Source organism: Phaethon aethereus (genome assembly GCF_964289735.1).
Source record: "Phaethon aethereus genome assembly, chromosome: 10".
Taxonomy (NCBI): domain Eukaryota; kingdom Metazoa; phylum Chordata; class Aves; order Phaethontiformes; family Phaethontidae; genus Phaethon; species Phaethon aethereus.
The window spans coordinates 4,421,553-4,435,759 of NC_138586.1; the positions used below are offsets into that span (position 1 = coordinate 4,421,553).

Below are 14,207 nucleotides of genomic sequence, written 5' to 3' on the forward strand. Positions count from 1 at the left end.
CGCCCACTCTCTACCAACATACATAACTGCAGCTAATTGAAAAAAAGACAAAGCTATTAATACTTTGCACTTTAAACTAAAGAACTTCAGTTTCATACTTAGTTGAAAGCTTTTGAAATCAGCACCAATCTCATTGTATCACTGCCACCTGGTCAGGCACCGGTCCTATGTCTTTTGTCAAATGTGCATAAAACAAGGAGATTTCTGATGCTCCGTGTTTACAATGATAACTGAAAGGTAAGAATGAACAGCCATTAGCAGATAAATTACTTAACAGTAGTCAATAAACAAATACACTTCACCTGTATAAAGCAGTATGTTAATTCACAAGTTAAGTTGTATTGATAATTGAGGTGGCAATATACAACAAAAATATTAAAGTATCATCACTTGAAAAATAGTCTTGCTTTGTCAGGGAGCTCTGTTTATACATAAGGGTAAATGAAACAGCACTGACCAGAGAAGCTGAACAGTCATGCATACAAAAAGTGATCACTTTTCAGCTATTGCACAAGTAGTGACACTCTAAGACATACACAGTAGGATTCTTACAAAATGACATCAGAAAGACTGCATGCACCATCTTTCAAGGCCTTATGTGAACTATACATACACAAGAGCTGCTGTATACTGTAAATACATTGTGGATGTGTATAAATTCACATAAGATTAAAAGATTAATTTGTAAATAGGAAAGTTTCCACCAGCTCATGCTTTATTTTATTCAGAAGGTTTCTTAGCGTGTACACTATATTTTGGATAAAATGCATGACGCCACTTCAGAGTAGAGGTTTCATGTAAGCATAGTCTTAAATGCTTTGGTAACTGGATAGTCCCACAGAACAGGTTTTGTCAAACCAAACTGACTACTAAAATGTGAATGTGACTTATACTCAGAAAAGAAGGATATAGAATATGGCTAATAAATTGACATATTTTCACAAGATAGAAAAAAAACCCTTTTCAAGTGGATCGGGATTTCTAAGCACAAACAAAGCAACTGATAGCATGGTGTACAACATTTAAAACCCTGATCAAAATTACTTCTGAATAATTGTGCATTCCCCAAATATATCAGGTTGGCAACTGAGGAAGGAAATGAAATATTAAAATGAATAAGTTGGCATAAGAGGGGTAAATTCTCTCTGTACCACAAGTTTCATAATAAAATACTGCCATATGTTTTAATTTTAGACATAAGCATTTTTATATCAGAGTTTGGTTTGCTTCTAAATGACTGAAAGTTTCAACTGAAAAGGTGTTTACACAATATACACATTTCATTACTTACAAAGAGAAATAAGCTTAAAATTTCATATTAAAAACCTGGGATACAGTAGGGTTAGTAGCACCATGAAAAATGTTTTTCAGAACTGCAGTCTTGTTATTTTAAACATACTCAGTGCGTTGTGTTTTTCTTTATTCTCTTGGTTGATCAAAAAGGTGCCATTTTGGTACAGGGAGAGAAATGAAAAATTTCATCTTCTGATCTTTTGTGAACCTCAAGTGTTCTTTTCTGTTTCCAAGAGGTCAATTCTTTCATCTTAGTCCTGTTGTCAAATATGTACCAAACAACCCTTAGTTTGGCACATGAGTGAGGTACACTTGAATTTGCATGGTTACAACAGTTTGGATTTGTTTCTTCTTTTCTTTCTGCACAGTAGCACCATTGTTGCAGCTGGAAGACAGTGCATCTTAGGAATTTTCAACTGTTTTATAAAACATTCTCCAAGATGTTACGTCTTCTTCATGCAAACTTGACAACGACTAATACGCGTCCTCAAGTCTCCAGCTTTCAGTGTCTCTGACTGAGGTTTACTGGTTGACAGACACAAAGGTAAGGTTAGGTTAGCTTTTGCTTCATTTACAGAGCTGTTCCTTTAAACTTCTACTTAAGTGTTATCTTAAACCGTGAATTGAGTCATCTTTCTGTATGTTCTCAACACCAGGCGACAGATGCTCAGTTTTGTCCAGTGTCTCAGTATGCACAAGTTACGTTCATCAACTACTTCAGTCTAGCATATGATGTAGCACAAATACCAAACGGAGTGGAAGGTGAATTTTGTACGTTTGAGAAAGTATTTCTGGGGTCTTTGTTTGTAGCCTTTGGGTTTCTCAGTGGAAGGGTACTTTCACAACCCATAAAAAGTACTGCTACAATAAGATTGTATTTAAGTGATGGCTTTACTAAAGTATGTATTTACATTCTGAAAGGGTAGGGAAGTGGGAGATTAATATAACAAATTTGTGTAATATGTGCGTACACACAGTAAGTCCAATTCTTAAAAGTTTCTTCTAAAAAAATAGAATAAAAGCGGAAATGGTGTTTATGGGAGACAGAAAACTCAGAGGTGCTTGGTAGTTATTAGTAGGCAGTTTTCAGTAGTGAACTACCAGTGATCAACTACCCTGAAAACAGCGATAACTATTTAATGCACATTAAGTATCATGGTTGTAGGTGTAACACAAAACTAACTTCGGGGCCACTACTGCTATGTAACACAGTGCACATTGCCAGCTCTGTGCCACAAAGCTACATTTTTCAATTTGGTGGCAGTGGGAGTATTTATTAGGTTTTTATCAAGGCAGTAGCAATTCATTCTATGAAAGGAGATGATTTTTTCAACGAAAAAATTATTTTGCTAGTCAAGTTGAAAGGGAAGAAGTTTGAGGAGCTGAGAGACTCCTGCTGAAATGCTGACTATAGAGAATCTGAGGACAGAATGTCCATTGTCTTCCAGCCAAAATGTCATCCTAATTCTTCTGCAAAGTACTGGAAAAAATGCTTGCCATGGAGGGTGTGAAACCTCCTTCACCCAAGACTTTTAAAAACAGGTTGTATGAGCATCTGCCTTAAAAGGTTTAAGTAGAGTTGATCTTGCCCTTCATACCTGTCCCTTGTATGTCTGTGAACTACATTTGAGGCTATTGAAAGGCCTGGCAAGAACAAAACCCAACAAAATCGATCTTTTAGTCTCCGAATACAGTAACTATAGTAGGACCACTTTCAGAGAAGGTACTACTAAATGGGAATAATAATTGACATAAAAAGAATCTGACTTCTTGGCAAAACAGAATGTTCCCTAGCAAGTTTTTACATAATATTAAAGGCTTACCAAGGAAACACTGGAAAAACTGGTTGTGAGGGGGAAAACAAGCAAAATTATTTCCCTATACCCCTGTAAACAAATCTCTTTTGATCTTCAGAATAAATTCAGTTTCCTAAGCTTTCGTTCTGGAATAAAGCAATATACAAGAAACAGGTTTTCTTACCTGAACATTTCTGACACCTCAACAGTTGCCAGCCAGAAACTATATGAATTGGCATAGTAGTTACAAGTGCCACGACCATGGCATTCAATAAACGGAGCTGAGCGGAATTCCTCTAAACAGGATCCAGGCGATGCCAAGGCCTGTCCAGAGCCCTCTGCTCCAGCACTAGTGTGCTGGTGTAGGCGAGGAGGAAAGAAACACACAAACAAGAATCTTACAGTAGGTGCTAAAAAGGAAATAGCACAGCATTCAACTACTAGCAGAGCCACTGTTCGTTCTCGGTTGAGATAATGCAGTGCGAGGCACCTCCATAAATATCAGTTACACTGGGCTCTGTGTACACGAAAGTCTCTGTTAATCTTTGCTACCACAGTTAGTAATTGAAAGAAAAGGTTTTTGCGTGACAACCATCGTAGGTTTTAACAAAGTCCTAAAGCAGCTAGTTGAGGACACACGTGGGTACTAGCCACTTTCTGGAGTAGGAGGCAGTTCTTACCATCATGAAAGAGTAACCAATCCAAAGGGAGTCCCAGCCTGAAGGACACGAAGGAATCTGAATGGTCTGACTGTGGACAGCTATCACCATAGCCGGAGCTTCACACACAACGCATCTGGGCAGAGGGGAAGCAGCAGAGAAACACGTGATATTAAAATATAATAGGAGTGTGTTTTGTTAAGAATTCTTACATAAAGAAAGGGAGGAAAACTAGCCTGTGAGAGGCTGTCCTATTAATCTAGACTTCTACTTCTCATGTATTTTGTAACTGCAATAAGACAGTATTTTGGAGTGCAAAATCTGCCTGTATTTCCACTAACAACCATTGGGTAAAACATTGAAGCAGTTCCTGAAACAAAACCTGGAAGCTCAAAGTCCCCAAGTGAAGGCCTTAATCCTAGAGCTAATGGCGCTCATGTTCCCTTTCCGGTTCGTGGCAATCTTGCACTGCTGACTACATAGCTTCCTCAGTCAAGGAGAGCTCTTACAGACTTTCAGCCTCTAATTATCACTGCTGCATGAAGACAGACCTTTTAAGACAACCAATACTTTAAAACAAGCTGTTTTCCTGGTATTTCCCAGAGCAAAACATGACAAATTCATCTTCTAATATCCAACCTGCATGTTGGACATACATGGATATTAAAATATTATATTTTAATATAATCCAGATATTAAAAAAGAGACCCGAGAGCCTGCTTTGTCTCACCGGCTAATGAATGGCTGGATGCTTTGCCCAGTCAGCGGCTCCATGCTCATCGGCATTGGCTCTGGGGTTGATAGCCAGTAGGAATAGTCATTCCTTGATGCAAAATTACAAACATTGTTGATGTTGCAGAACATGAAAGGCATGGTGCTGAAACGTCTAAGACAGCTCCCAGCAGTACCTACAGAGTAAGATACAAAGCAAAGTTTTCACTACATTGCTTTTTATAGCAATTCTTTGAGAACAGTAACTGTGTATTTTTCCTCTCCCCCTGTGAGTGCACAGCATGTGCTATCAAATTGTCACATGTGGGAAAAACTTAACTTTTCAAGTTTTCGTTTACATTCTTTCATCCTGAATTATAAAGTGCAGCCTCTGGAGGTAGTAGATCTGCAATCCCCATCCTCATCTAAGAAACCTCTTAAGACTATGTTCAGAGACCCAGAGCATTTGAAGAAGCAGCTACAACCTCTTTCACCTTGAAGACACAGCATACAGAATGTCTCACCTAAATCCTGGCCATGTGCTCTCTCATTTCCTTGCACATATAGAAGAGAGAATCCATCATATATTCTTGACGTTCCTTGTGGACATAGCGGTGTATCCCTGGTCTGGCTGTGCCGAGTTATAAGGAATCCGTGAGCAACAGAAGCTGTTCCAGGAGGACCAGGTGGGCCTTGTAAGCCATCGGGACCAGGAGGTCCCTGTATTCCTCGTGAACCTGTTCACATGAGATAAACACAACACACAGTATTTATTAACACCATTTCTTGCTCTTTTAGGACTAACGTAGCTCTGAGAGGTAGCATGGTCTTGTGATTAAGGTGCTTGTGAGTTGGGGGCCCTCGGTATCTGCCAGCACCAACTTCCTTAAATTTTTTTCATGTAAGCTTTGTTCAATCACTGAGGCTGTCATAGCTAGTTACAAAATAACACTGCAACTTCCCTGTGTTGTAGGGGTATCCTGAAGTTAAATACATTCAGAGCTGCGGGGTACTAAGGTAACAACTGCAGTTGACATGACGGCCACTGGAATGAGTCCAAATCAGCTTCCCAATTCCAAAACACATTTATCTGTGTATGCAGCTTAGTAAGATAACATTGAAACATCTTGCCCAAGATCACAAAATAAATGGCAGAGCCAGAAACAGAAGCAAGTCTCACTCTAGGACATGCTGTCAGAACACCTGAGCAAAGCCCACCAAAATGAACAGAAAAGCTGCAGTTAGTTTTGGAGCAGGTTACAAAACATGGAAGTAAGGCTAGAACAACCTCAAGAGAGAGCATGAATGAGTCATATTACTGAGAAAGGTATCAGAAAAGACATTTGTTCTTGAACAGCAAAAAATCAGAAAATATAACTACAAATATTTAGACTATGTTATTCCACAGTCATTATTTACAATTTTTCACTAAAATAATGCTAACTGATTTCATAGAGCTACTCAGAGAAAAAGGAAAAAAGGCATTGTGGACTTTTGTACTGTTTTGTACAGTTAAGTTTAAATTCTAATACTTTTTCTCACAAGTTGCAATATATAGCTACTTAATATGTGTTATCTTCTATAGAAAATTGTTCCAGTGCCTAGTATGATTTCTTTTATCAAATCATAATTCAGTAATTCTAAGCAATAGCTACATGGTAGCCTTTGGTGAAATTCTTTCCTTTATGAAGTCTGTTTTTCCCCATTCATGATTTCCATGCAAAATTAAAATGATTTTACTGATTTCTCTCCTCTGTTTTTTTACTATCTTCATTATCTCCTGTGCATCATCTGTGCTGCAAAGGGGATGCCATTAAGCTTGAGATAAAGCACTCTACAATATTATTCAGCATGACTGGCAATGTGCTGGTTCCAAAAATATTCCAAACCAAAGTATGTTCAGCGGTTTGTAATGTTTTTGCATTACGAAAATCCTAAAATTGTGGTTTTATTATTCTTCCCATGATGCAAAGATCTCACTTTCCAGTATTACCCTGCACTCACAAAAGGGAGCATCTCTTTTTCCACTGGGTCCTCATAGGATAAACACCATACCTGGTTGGCCTGGAAGACCTCTCTCTCCTTTACGTCCTGCTGGACCATCAAAACCAGGTAGTCCATCTCGCCCTGGATCACCAGGATGACCAATTGGACCTAGAATAGACAAATGCATAACTGAAATAAAAGCTCTTGAATTCTTACTACCGAAATCTTTAAATTGTCTGTGACTCATCTGTTGTTTCTTCATGATACATTAGACAAGAAGAGACCGTTAAACCAGATGTATATGGCAGAACCCTACATTTATCTATTACCTCTTGCTGGATTCAGTAACTCGTCTCTGCAGCCTATGCCAAGTGACTCGCATTGCAACCTGCAGTCAGCTATACTCTTAGTCCTTTCCTCTGCAGCCACCTAGGATCATACCTGGCAATCCCTGTGGCCCCGGTAATCCAGGTGGCCCTTTCAACCCAGGCTGTCCCGGAGAACCCGGGGGACCAGGGTCACCTTTGACAACAATGCTTCGTCCGATGGTACCTGGTAAACCTGGTGGACCTAAGAGAAAGCACTTCGTATTAGATAAACCAAGGTGGAAAAAGGGCATTAGAAACAGTTTCTGTTATTCTTTCTTGCAAAGGTAGGAGCCAAGAGCTGTATCAATGCAAAGAAGTGTATACATAAAGCAAAAAAAGTGCTCTTGGTAACACCCTCCCTCCCCCCAAGAACAGCTCTTCCAGGGGTCGATCCATATAGACTGTATACAGAGTATAAAACGTGGTAGGATTACTTGTAGGGCTAAAAAGTATAGCCTGAAATTGTGTTTAAGCTGTTGCTCGCTTAACTACTTTCATTGCTGGCTGAGACTGACTCAGTCCTACATCTGTGTAACAAATCCTACTGGCAGGGAGCAAAAGTGACAATAACACTACCCAGGACTCCTACCTGGTGGGCCTGGCAGTCCTTGACTGCCCGTGAGGCCAGCGGGTCCTGCAGGTCCAGTGGGACCCTTCATACCTGAAACATCAAATTCACACAGTTACACAGCGAAAGAACATGCTGTCTTAGAAAATTTGCTGCAGGAATGGCCAAAATCAGGCTGCTTTTCTCCCTGCGAGGCTGTTATTGTATCTGGAGGTTTTCATTTGAAATGCTAGTTAAATACCTGTGAATACCCAGTTAAATACCTGGGAATCCTGGAACGCCTGGAACCCCGGGGTCACCCTTCATTCCATTCAGACCTGGACGACCAGGATCCCCCTGAACACAACAGCTTCATGTTATTCACTCATCTCCTCAGCAGTTTCAGAAAAACAGATGGAAAAGGTGGCTGGGGGACAAATTCGCACACTTTGGGACTGTGAACTAGTACTCTGAAGGGCTGAGGCCATGCATTCCGCTCCCTGCACTGGGTGCTGTCAGAGAATGCTGTAACATGAAGTCTACATTGGCAGCTCCAGCTCCCATGGGAATATAATGGGGACAACCTGCCCAGATACTGGGGGAAAATTAAGGAAAAGACCCTCTTACTTGCTGCAAGACAGGGTGTTTGCTACTAGATTTTGGCTTTTATTTTACCATGATAAACTACATATTCCACACAAATATATTCCATTTTTACTGCATTTAAAAATAAACCAGGGGGGAAAACTCTGTTTCTTGTCCTACCTGACGTCCAGGTGGTCCTTGATCTCCCTTTTGACCAGTGAGGCCAGGTGGGCCAGGTTGACCCGGGTTCCCTTTTTCCCCTTTAAGTCCTCCATTGCCTGGTGGCCCTCGTGGACCTTCTGGGCCTGGTGGACCTTAACATTGCAGAACAAACATGCATCTATGAGTACTTATCAACCATTCTCCCCAAGTTTGTGCCTCCAGCATAAAAAAAAAAAAAAAAAAAAATTTGGCGTGACTTCCCAGCTCTATTTCAATGCTGAATTCAGGGTAAACTAAAAGGGAAACAAATAGAGGGATTATTTGCACTACCCAAATCAGGAACCAAGGCTCCTTATCTAGCTGATGAAGAGAAGCAGGTCTTTCCAGAAGGCAGTGCAACTCAGCTGCTTTCGAAGCTTACCAGTGACCAGACCAGTGCCTTTAGCAGGAGCCAAGAAACCCAAAATTAGATGGTACAAATATCCCCTCTGCTGACCTGCATTACATTCACCATCTCTTAAGTGCTGTCTTAATGGACTGAATTCCTTTTGAAAGCCAGCCTCAACAGTGTAAAATATTGCTGCTTTTTTGCTGTTAGAATTTGATGTACCTATTCAGGAGCCTCGTATATACTGCCTACTGACTGCTGGGCAGCAGGAAGCCCATCATTCTTCCTTGCCTACATAATAATCTGAGTTGCAGAAACTTCCTTATGTTGAATGACTCTCCCTCCAACTGATTTGTCTATCCTTAGTAGAATTACTCTGTGTAAATCCAGTAGAGGAACTGGGCTGATCTTTAAATCTTTTCCCTTTGCTACAGCCACATTAATCCAAAGCAAAGCAGTGGATTTAAAAGAAACTTAGATTTTTTGGAGAACTAAAAGATGAGACCTTTATGCCACCATCTAAATAAAAGGTAACCAACATTAATTTGTGGCAAAACAAACTGTAAGCAAGTGCAGCAAACAGCTAATAACATTTTACAAGTTACATCTCATAATTGGATTAACAAAAGGATCTCTTTACAGGACAGTGCTATGACATTTTACCCTGTAGTACAACAAATCTAGTAACATTTATCAGTGTGCTGGATTTTCACTTTTTCTGCAACCTCGAATAATTTAACATCTCCTTTGACATTCTCACAGTCTATATTGAGTGGATAAATCTGATGAGTTGAATTTCTGCATGCAAATCTGAGTATAAATTTCTTCCAAAATTTTTCTTTTTAAAATCAACAGCAATTTTGTATCAAATTTCAAACATAACCTGTAGCAGTTTCAGCTACACAAAACATCCCATCATGCAAGGATTTTTTGTCTTCATTTTGCTCTTTTATACTGGTCTAGTACTGTACACATGCAAAATAATAACAGGTTACCATCTGAGGCATGCTAATCAAACACATACGATCTGCAGGGTAACCGTAGTCCTTAAAAAGATAATCATAGAATTACAGGAAAACATCCGTTTCTCTTACATCAAGTGCAACGCAGTAAAATAAATTGACCGAGTTAAGAGTCTAACCTGGAGGACCTGGAAGGATCAGAGTTCACCAAAGCCCAATGATCGATGTTAGAAGGGTCAGACATCACACAGTACAAAACAAGATTACTAGTTAGAAATAGTACAGATGACAGCATATACACTACACAACAACCCATTTCACCAGCATATTTTGTATTTACAATATAATCCACATGCATGCATAAAACCATACATGAATACACAACGATACGTATTTTCAGATACAAGTTATTCTGGTGACTAGGCTCTAAGACTAATTTGACACTTCATTTAATAGCAAACTTAAAACTTTACTAAAGAACGTGTTATTGCTCTAACATTACAGCTGGGGCCTGTGACTGGTTAGTCCTACTCACAATGGGTATGACTATGTAACCATTTCACTGACAATATTCCACAGCACAGGGCTTGGAGCTCGGCAAATATGCAGGTAAATTGTGACTGACAACTTACTCTTGAGCAAAATTCTGCTTTGGGCAGGGGGAAGCATGATTAACAGAAGGACCTATCACCACTAATCAGGTATGAGCCTCAACTATCTGTGAATGCAATTGTAGGACTGAAAAGTAGGCTTATACCCTCTTCAAAACGGTAAGCAGGATTGACATGGATCAAAAGGGCTGCAAATGCTTTAAGTAAAAAGACAACAGAACTTACGAATTTAGACTTTGTTGTCTTTACTGTTGGCATTAATTTTTTCATGATAAAAATACCCCAAGATGCTAATTTACCTTTTTAAAGTTATTATGGAGAATGGCATGTGATAACATCCTTGGAAAAAATCATTTAAATGCCCTCTTTCAAATGGTAAACTGGTTGTCCCTACCATGCTCCTCAATTAATACCTATTTTAGCTCCTGTGCCGCTTGCATCTTTCATGTCAGTGAAATGATTTAAATATATCAACATATCACCATGCAATTTGCAGTTAAAAACTACAATAAATACACATCAGGTTTACCTCAATGCACTATTTCTTACATATTTGGTAAATTATTTTAAATACTAGTTGTTAAAAATAATGACATGGACACTTCATTGTTACTGTTAAGTACTTACAAACTATATGTCACTGTTAGACAAGTTTTGCTATGATTTATACGTCTGCCCTGTATTCATTGATTATTGAATTCTGTCTGAGCACAGTCACAGGGTAGAACAAAACATGAAGCAATTGATAAGCTTCTCTCAGCCCTTTCTGAAAGTGTGGTTACTGCTTGTATAACCACAGTTTAATTAAAGGGTAAAGCCACACTCATTTTTTTACATGACTGCATAAAGCTAGGATTCAGACATCAGGGACTACCACGTTTGCTGCCTCACAGTGCTTAGGACAGCACACTAAGAAAACTCGAATGTATTCCTTTGTTTAGTTTTTGTTCTTTTCTTCCTGAAAGTCATCATAGCAAAACCTAAAGAGATCATTATTATTAAATAGATATACCAAGTCATTTTCAATCTAGACACAGATTCTTCCCGAAGAGCTGGCTTGTGCTGATATGCTGAAATTACAATAAGCTTGTGAGAAGTACCGTGTTCTGACCAATCCTCTTCCACTGCCCTAGCATTAGGGAGGGGAGGGCAGTATGCTTCATTTTCATTAAATACATGTTAAAGGAAGAGCTTTCCTCATTTCCTTTAAATGTGCTGGTGAGGCAAAACAATGGAAAGAAGGGTTTCTCTGCACTGCAAAGTTACAATGCTCTAAGTTGGGCATGTAAAGCATCACTGTTACTCTGTATAAATTTTCCTACAGACGCTGCTGCTATAAAAGAAGCATCTAATTTATTTAAGTCACTCGAGAGCGTCCAAAATCAACAGTAGCAGGTGTTACAAAAATGAATACTGACACTTGCCCAAGCTGCAAGAGACAATTATGCAGCAGATGAAGGAGGACAGTGCAATATGCTTTTAAAAAAAAGATGAGAAACAGTATATATTGTTTTCAACTGCACTGAAAATAAATACACTAAAACAAGTTTCACAGTTGGGGACACTTTATAAAAGCCTTGCAAATCTGGACCCACGTGATCTTCCACCATGGGGAGAGTAACACTACATCCTTCCAATGTCAGTCCTACAACAACATGGAGGAAGAGTCTGAAAGCCAACTCTGAGCTTTTCTACCACAAATTAAGAGGTATGTCTGAAAAATGACTCAGCATATCTACATTGAGACACTACAAAAGTATATACATTCATTTTCATGCAAAGTTATTATTTTGGAGTTAAGGGGCTAACCTGAGGGACCTGGGAGTAGGGGGTCAGAGTTCACCAAGGTCATCATTAGAACAACAGGAAAAACATCAAAATTGTTAGAAATATCAACAAGCTAACATATTCAACTAAACCTTTCTTTTTAGATTTAGCTCAATATTCCTTTACAAACAGTATGCAAAACACCAAACTATTATTATTCATAGCAATGAAACCAGATATGTGGAGTAACAGCAATGTTGTGTTGCCCTGGAAATGGCTTAATTTTATAATCAATAAATCTGACTCAACACCATCTATCAATGTTTGTTTTAGGGGCAACTCAACTGAAGTCAGAGTTACATCATGTTTGACTTCATCACTTTCACTTATCTTAGAATATACCCAGAAGTCAACAACAAACAGTATACACATACAGCTTCTGATTTTATTTATGTCCCTAGAAGGGAGGTAATTTGACAGCCACACAGCTGCTTTTGTGACTAACTGCCTTATGTTGAAATGTTACAAAATCAGCCTTCCAACAGTAGTCTGTGTTATCATTTGAAACAAAAGGCTGGAGTGCTGATTATTCCAGAATTGCAATAATAGTTTGGTTTATCCACATTAGTTCACGCATAACTGAGCAAAACAAATACTTCACTTTATACATTACATGCAACAAAAAACGGAAATAAGAGAACGAAAGAGAAAAAGAGAAAAAGAGAGAGAGAGAGAAAACATGGCTGAGCAGAACCTCTCTGGTTGTTTCCCCCTGCCAATGTTCATAAAACTGCACAAAATGAGTCCCACCATTCCTCTGATGAGCTGAGCTCCTCATAACCAGTTGATCAGAGTCCGTAAGCACCTGACTTATACACAGAAGTGTGAACAGGATGAGAAGCTCCATAAAAACACCAATGCTACAGCAGAGCATGGAATCTCAGTTGGTAGTTGTTTTATACATCAGGAGCTGCTTATCTGTTGGGTTTTTTTGGTGGGGGGGTTTTGTGGTTGGGGGGTTTTTTTTTTGGAGTTTGGAAATATCCTCTGTATAAGAATCTTTTAAAAATGAAGGCCTATACTTTTATGGACCAACCAGCTTCCTGTGCCAAAATTTTAATTGCTGTACCACTGTACATATAGAAAAAATATCTTTGGAAGTTCTTGACATCTAGGATGTCTTAGGCCTTCAGTCCAGCATCCCACCATCTCTTATCCCTTCACTCCTCCTCCCACTTGCCCCAGCTGTAACTCTAGCCACAGTGAGCAGCGCTGGGATTACTTGTCCCATACTCCTACCTGCCAGCAAGCAACTAGGCAGAAGAGGACAAGGCCACACGGAAAGTGGAAAGCAAATTACGACTATCAACTTGCTGCAGGGATGCTTCATTGACTGTTTAGAACCCCTGGGGCACAGCAGGGAGTAAGTTCCTCCAGGAGAAAGGGGGAAGGCATGCACTCCTCCTTCCACTAACCACATAGGAAACCAGGAGGAAATTGTGACTGGCTGTGAATTATTAACCCACTGGGTTGTTCCGCACCAGTCACATAAAAAGCAGGTTTAGGATATAACACAACTCAAGCATTTTTACTAGGACTAAAAGAAAACCTCATTATACTGGCAAACAGCACCCCAGTTTTAAGGAGTTATAAATTAAAACCAAATGTTGTTTATAATGACTCATTTTTTAAATACAACAGTTGAGAGAGATGAATTCATAGCCTACTCTGCACAAGAGAAAAGTTCCTGCTGCCATTGAGAACAATCAAATACTACTCAGTTCCAGTTCTAGTGAAAATATTTTGATAAAATTCCATTCTAAAAACGTTTTTCAGTGGGATTACCTTCTGCTGTATCAGAAGCAAGCACAAGAAAAAGCAAATCTTAAAAATCTTCCCAGGTATGTACTGCAAAACTAAACTCTCCCTTGATACCCCAAAATGAACAATATATGTGTAGCAGCTATTTTACAAGTGTACTAACTCAAAACTAACTTTCCCCAAACAAATCTCTGAATAACAGAAAAATCTGAGGCCAGAGTTTGAGGGCAATAAATAAAAATATTCATTAGTACACAAAGAAAAAAACCTGTAATCATCCAATAGCTTGGTTTGAAAGTAGTCTCTTTCAAGGAGAATATCAAGCATGTTAAGTGAGATGAGTCTTGCTGGTGGCAAAGTACTTCTGGACTCAAGATACAGCAATAAGCTTGAGGGAGAGCTGTGATAGGTTCATTAAAGCTAGGGTTTTCAAGAGCAGTATCTAAATGTAAACAAACATCTATGACAAACTAGAAATCAAATTCTAATACGTTCCAGGGAGTTGCTCAGCAATGTTAACTCAGTATAGTGTTTTTTTCATTCCCAGAATT

General features: G+C 39.1%; 1 protein-coding gene across 1 annotated transcript in view; it reads right to left on the reverse strand.

The window, feature by feature from the left end:
* Positions 1–1,736: 1,736 nt before the first annotated feature.
* COL4A5 (collagen type IV alpha 5 chain) overlaps positions 1,737–14,207 on the reverse strand; it is a gene marked incomplete at both ends in the record, with an annotated part of 81,759 nt that continues 69,288 nt past the window's right edge. The window contains 10 exons of the mRNA XM_082004216.1: positions 1,737–1,818; positions 3,274–3,446; positions 3,770–3,884; positions 4,479–4,656; positions 4,984–5,196; positions 6,515–6,613; positions 6,887–7,015; positions 7,403–7,474; positions 7,645–7,717; positions 8,126–8,259. Coding sequence (XP_081860342.1) covers positions 1,737–1,818; positions 3,274–3,446; positions 3,770–3,884; positions 4,479–4,656; positions 4,984–5,196; positions 6,515–6,613; positions 6,887–7,015; positions 7,403–7,474; positions 7,645–7,717; positions 8,126–8,259 — 1,268 coding nt within the window. The remainder of the gene's footprint in view (positions 1,819–3,273; positions 3,447–3,769; positions 3,885–4,478; positions 4,657–4,983; positions 5,197–6,514; positions 6,614–6,886; positions 7,016–7,402; positions 7,475–7,644; positions 7,718–8,125; positions 8,260–14,207) is intronic.